Below are 6,000 nucleotides of genomic sequence, written 5' to 3' on the forward strand. Positions count from 1 at the left end.
TCATTGTTGATGTTGGTTCATGTCGGTGTTCATGTCGGTGTTCAGTGTCATGTCGGTGTTCATGTCGGTGTTCATTCATGTCGGTGTTCATGTCGGTGTTCATGTCGGTGTTCATGTCGGTGTTCATGTCGGTGTTCATGTCGGTGTTCATGTCGGTGTTCATGTTGATGTTGGTGTCGGTGTTCATGTCAGTGTTCATGTCGGTGTTCATGTCGGTGTTCATGTCGGTGTTCATGTCGGTGTTCATGTCGGTGTTCATGTCGGTGTTCATGTCGGTGTTCATGGACTCACTGCGGCGTGTGGCGTGTGAGCGTGTGCACCGTGCTCCAGCTGATGTGGGTGCTGATGTCGGTGTTTGTGTCGGTGTTCCTGTCGCTGTCGGTGTTCATGTCAGTGTTCATGTTGATGTCGGTGTTCATGTCGGTGTTCATGTCGGTGTTCATGTCGGTGTTCATGTCGGTGTTCATGTCGGTGTTCATGTCGGTGTTCATGTCGGTGTTCATGTCGGTGTTCATGTCGGTGTTCATGTGGTGTTCATGTCGGTGTCCATGTCGGTGTTCATGTCAGCGTTCATGTCAGCGTTCATGTCGTTCATGTCGGTGTTCATGTTCATGTCGGCGTTCATGTCAGCGTTCATGTTGATGTTGGTGTTCAGGTTGATGTTGGTGTCGGTGTTCAGTGTTCATGGTGTTCATGTCAGTGTTCATGTCGGTGTTCATGTCGGTGTTTCATATGTCGGTGTTCATGTTCATGTCGGTGTTCATGTCGGTGTTCATGTCAGTGTTCATGTCGGTGTTCATGGACTCACTGCGGCGTGTGGCGTGTGAGCGTGTGCACCGTGCTCCAGCTGATGTGAGTGTTGATGAGCACGAGGCGGCGCAGTCCGGAGAAGCAGGGGGCGAGGTCGGGCTCCAGGTGGGCGCCGCACAGAGGGTTCATGCTCAGGTTCAGGAAGTCCAGGTTGGGGATGTTGGAGACGATGGTGGACACCTGCACACAGAGCAGACGTGTGACGGGACGTGTGACGGGACGTGTGACGGGACGAGAGGAGGGGGAGACGTGTGCGAAGGTCACCACCCGACCCTCGTATACCAGTAGTAGTAGTACCCCCCAGGTAGTATAGTTACAGTAGTACAAGAGTAGTAGTATAACGTATAGTAGTAGTACAAGTATAGTACAGTATAGTAGTAGTACAAGTAATAGTAGTAGTAGTAGGTATAGTAGTAGTAGTAGTAGTAGTAGTAGTAGTACAAAGTATAGTAGTAGTAGTAGTACGTATAGTAGTAGTAGTGTACGTAGTAGGTAGTAGTAGTATAGTGCAAGTATAGTACAGTATAGTAGTAGTACAAGTATAGTACAGTATAGTAGTAGTACAGTAGTAGTAGTAGTACATAGTAGTACAGTAGTATAGTAAGTAGTATAGTACAGTATAGTAGTAGTACAAGTATAGTACAGTATAGTAGTAGTACAAGTATAGTACAGTATAGTAGTAGTACAAGTAGTAGTACAGTAGTAGTACAAGTAGTAGTAGTATAGTACAGTAGTAGTACAAGTATAGTACGGTATAGTAGTAGTACAGTAGTAGTAGTAGTACAAGTAGTAGTAGTACAGTAGTAGTACAAGTATAGTACGGTATAGTAGTAGTACAAGTATAGTACAGTATAGTAGTAGTACAAGTATAGTACAGTATAGTAGTAGTACAAGTATAGTACAGTACAGTAAGTAGAGTAGTACAAGTAGTGTAGTGTCGTGTCATGTGTTGTGGTTGTGTAGTTGTGTGTTGTGTGTCATGTGTTGTGTGTGTTGTGTGTGTGTGTGTGTGGTGTGTGTGTCATGTGTGTGTGTGTTGTTGTGTGTGTTGTGTGTTTGTGTTATGTGTGTGTGTGTGTGTGTGTGTGTGTTGTGTGTGTGTGTGTGTTGTGTTGTGTGTGTTGTGTGTGTGTGTGTGTGTGTGTGTGTGTGTGTTGTGTGTGTGTGTGTGTGTGTGTGTGTGTTGTGTGTGTTGTGTGTGTTGTGTGTGTGTGTGTCATGTGTTGTGTGTGTGTGTGTGTGTGTGTGTGTCATGTGTGTTGTGTTGTGTGTGTGTGTGTTGTGTCATGTGTTGTGTGTTGTGTTGTGTGTGTGTGTGTGTGTGTTGTGTGTGTGTGTGTGTGTGTGTGTGTGTGTGTGTGTTGTGTGTCATGTTGTGTTGTGTGTGTGTTGTGTTGTGTGTGTGTGTGTGTTGTGTCATGTGTGTGTGTGTGTGTGTGTTGTGTGTGTGTGTGTGTGTGTGTGTGTGTGTGTGTTGTGTGTGTGTGTGTTGTGTGTGTTGTGTGTGTGTGTGTGTTGTGTGTGTGTGTGTGTGTGTTGTGTTGTGTGTGTTGTGTGTGTGTGTGTGTGTGTGTGTTGTGTACCTCTGCCCAGTCTCGGAGCTGGTTGTAGGACAGGTCCAGTTCCACCACGTGGGCACAGAAGGTGGCGATGTCTGAGCCCGAACCCGCCTTACTCACACTGCAGTCGTTCAACACCAGGACGCTGGGCAGGAACAGGCGGTCTGAACGCACAACACACACACAACACACACACAACACAACACACACACACACAGACACACAACACACACACAACTACAGTCAACAAATGGTACTGACAAGAGGCACTGCTCTGTCTGCAGTTCTGTTACTGTTTTGTAACGGCACAAAAATCACGGTTCTGTTCGTCCCTCGGGTTTGAGGTCACGGTTTGGTTCATTTTCGGTTCAGTTTGGGAACAAAAAGCAAAACCATTTGTGTTTTTATGAAACCAACAATTAGTTTGAACATCATACACACTGCAAAATATAATAAATGCAAAGTGCTGCTTGGTAAAACTTCAATAAACTGTTCTCAAATAACCAACAAATGTTTGAAATATTGTAAAAATTTTATTCCTTGTAAACAGTAAACAAAACTTTTTAAAAAGTAAAGTGCAGCGTGAACAGTTCCACATGAACTTTTACTCAATCTTCAGATTTTTGGCCAGAAAACACGACGACCTGAACTGAAACTGTTCGGCACAAACACAAGAACCGTTTCACCACAGTCTGTTACACAACTTTAATCTGAGCTGAACACAAGTTTAAAGAGAGATGAGAGTGTGTGTGTGGCACAGGTGTGAGCGTGTGTGTGGCACAGGTGTGAGTGTGTGTGGTGGTGTGAGTGTGAAATTGTTGTGTTGGCACACATATAATCGTGTTGTTAGGTTATATCACAGGTCGTGATTGTTGTATGCACTAGGTGTGACGTCAAGTTGGGTGTGAGTGTGTGTGATGGTGGAGTGTGTGTTAATGTTTGATGGTGATGTGGTTGGGCACAGATTGTGATTCTGTGTGTGTAAGCGGGTGTTGTGTGGGTGTGGTGTGGGCACGGTTGTAGCGTGTGTGTGGCACTGGTGTGAGTGTGTGTGGTGTGGTGTGGGCACCTGGTGTGAGGTGTGTGGTGGCACAGGTGTGAGTGTGTGGCACAGGTGTGAGTGTGTGGCACAAGGTGTGAGCGTGTGGCAACAGGTGTTGAGCGTGTTGTGTGGCACAGGTGTGAGCGTGGTGTGTGGCACAGGTGTGAGTGTGTGGCACAAGGTGTTGAGCGTGTGTGTGGCAACAAGGTGTGGAGCGTGTGGGTGTGGCAGCAGGTGTGAGTGTGTGTGGCAGCAGGTGTGAGCGATCGTGGCACAGGTGTGAGCGTTGTGTGTGGCACAGGTGTTTGAGCGTGTGGTGTGGCACAGGTGTGAGTGTGGTGTGGCACAGGTGTGAGTGTGTGTGTGGCACAGGTGTGATGTGTGTGTTGGCACAGGTGTAGTGTGTGTGTGGCACAGGTGTGAGTGTGTGTGGCACAGGTGTGGTGTGTGTGTGGCACAGGTGTGAGTGTGTGTGTGGCACAGGTGTGAGTGTGTGTGTGGCACAGGTGTGAGTGTGTGTGGCACAGGTGTGAGGTGTGTGTGTTGTGGTGGAGTGTGAGAGTGTGTGTGTGGCACAGGTGTAGCGTGTGTGTGGCATGGTGTGAGTGGTGGTGTGGCACTGGTGTGAGTGCACAGGTGTGAGTGTGTGTGGCACAGGTGTGAGTGTGTGTGTGGCACAGGTGTGAGTGTGTGTGGCACAGGTGTGAGTGTGTGTGTGGGCACAGGTGTGAGTTGTGTGTGTGCAATGTGTGAGCGTGTGTGTGGCACTGGGTGTGGGGTGTGGTGTGGTGTGACATGTGTGGTGGCACTGGTGTGAGTGTGTGTGTGGCACAGGTGTGAGTGTGTGTGGCACAGGTGTGAGTGTGTGGCACAGGTTGAGCGTGTGTGGCACTGGTGTGAGCGTGTGTGTGGCACAGGTGTGAGTGTGTGTGGCACAGGTGTGAGTGTGTGGCACAGGTGTGAGCGTGTGGCACAGGTGTGGGTCGGACCTTTGACAGGTGAGCCGGGCGGGGTGGGCAGCAGGACGATGCCCAGGCCCTGCCCTCTGGAGTACGGGAAGTTGTCGGGGTTGTACTTGTGGCTCACGACCTGAACGAACGTGTGAACCTCCTCCTCATCCGACGAAGACTCCATTTTACCGTCCGAGAGCCTGAAGGAGAGCAGAAGGACAAGAGTCCTGGTTTAGTCCTGGGTCCTGTTTAGTCCTGGTTTAGTCCTGGTTTAGTCCTGGTTTAGTCCTGGTTTAAGTCCTGGTTTAGACCTGGTTTAGTCCTGGTTTAGTCCTGGTTTAGTCCTGGTTTAGTCCTGGTTTAGTCTGGTTTCCTGGTTTAGTTTGTCTGGTTTAGTCCTGGTTTAGTCCTGGTTTAGTCCTGGTTTAGTTTAGTCCCTGGTTTAGAGTCCTGGTTAGTCCTGGTTTAGTCCTGGTTTAGGTTTAGAGTCCTGTTTAGTTTACCTGGTTTAGTCCTGGTTTAGTTAGTCCTGGTTTAGTCCTGGTTTTAGTCCTGGTTTAGTCCTGTTTAGTCCTGGTTAGTCCTGGTTTAGTCCTGGTTTAGTTGTTCCCTGTTTAGCCTGGTTTAGACCTGGTTTAGTCCTGGTTCAGTCCTGGTTCCCTGGAGTCCTGGTTTTAGCCTGGTTTTAGTCCTGGTTTAGTCCTGGTTTAGTCCTGGTTTAGTCCTGGTTTAGTCCTGGTTTAGTCCTGGTTTAGTCCTGGTTTAGTCCTTGGTTTAGTCCTGGTTTAGACCTGGTTTAGCCTGGTTTAGTCCTGTTTAGTCCAGTTAGTCCTGGTTTAGTCCTGGTTTAGACCCTGGTTTAGTCCTGGTTTAGACCTGGTTTAGTCCTGTTTTAGTTTAGTCCTGTTAGTCCTGGTTTAGACCTGGTTTAGTCCTGTTTAGTCCTGGTTTAGTCCTGTTTAGTCCTTGACCTGTTTAGTCCTGGTTTAGTCCTGGTTTAGTCCTGGTTTAGTCCTGTTTTAGACCTGGTTTAGTCCTGGTTAGTCCTGGTTTAGAGTCCTGGTTTAGTCCTGGTTTAGTCCTGGTTTAGTTCCTGGTTTAGTCTGGACCTGGTTTAGACCTGGTTTAGTCCTGTTTGGTTTTAGTCCTGGTTTAGACCTGGTTTAGTCCTGGTTTAGTTCCTGGTTCAGTCCTGGTTTAAGTCCTGGTTTAGTCCTGGTTTAGTCCTGGTTTAGTCCTAGTTGGTTAGTCCTGGTTAGACCTGGTTTAGACCTGGTTTAGTCCCTGGTTTAGTCCTGGTTTAGTCCTGGTTTCCTGGTTTATCTGTTTAGTCCTGTTTAGTCCTGGTTTAGACTGGTTTAGTCCTGGTTTAGTCCTGGTTTAGTCCTGGTTTAGTCCTGGTTTAGACCTGGTTTAGTCCTGTTTAGTCCTGGTTTAGTTTAGACCTGGTTTAGTCTGGTTTAGTCCTGGTTTAGTCCTGGTTTAGTCCTGGTTTAGTCCTGGTTTAGTCCTGGTTTAGTCCTGGTTTAGACCTGGTTTAGTCCTGGTTTAGTCCTGGTTTAGTCCTAGTCCTGGTTTAGTCCTGGTTTAGTCCCTGGTTTAGACCTGGTTTACCTGGTCCTGGTTAGTCCTGGTTTAG

The 6,000-nt window shown here is 47.8% G+C and overlaps 2 protein-coding genes across 2 annotated transcripts in view; both read right to left on the reverse strand.

Moving 5' to 3' along the window:
* The window catches only part of LOC129407530 (CD5 antigen-like), a 303,815-nt gene that overhangs the window by 268,763 nt on the left and 29,052 nt on the right, over window positions 1-6,000 (reverse strand). The window lies entirely within an intron of this gene.
* The window catches only part of LOC110154599 (tubulin-specific chaperone cofactor E-like protein), a 33,587-nt gene that overhangs the window by 21,174 nt on the left and 6,413 nt on the right, over window positions 1-6,000 (reverse strand). The window contains exons 3-5 of the mRNA XM_055148980.1: window positions 4,401-4,561; window positions 2,394-2,533; window positions 809-990 (exon numbers count right to left, since the gene is read on the reverse strand). Coding sequence (XP_055004955.1) covers window positions 809-990; window positions 2,394-2,533; window positions 4,401-4,545 — 467 coding nt within the window. The 5' untranslated portion in view covers window positions 4,546-4,561. The remainder of the gene's footprint in view (window positions 1-808; window positions 991-2,393; window positions 2,534-4,400; window positions 4,562-6,000) is intronic.

Source organism: Boleophthalmus pectinirostris, unplaced genomic scaffold, assembly GCF_026225935.1.
Source record: "Boleophthalmus pectinirostris isolate CB_2022bp ecotype Guang Dong unplaced genomic scaffold, ASM2622593v1 HiC_scaffold_12, whole genome shotgun sequence".
In the NCBI taxonomy this organism is placed as follows: domain Eukaryota; kingdom Metazoa; phylum Chordata; class Actinopteri; order Gobiiformes; family Gobiidae; genus Boleophthalmus; species Boleophthalmus pectinirostris.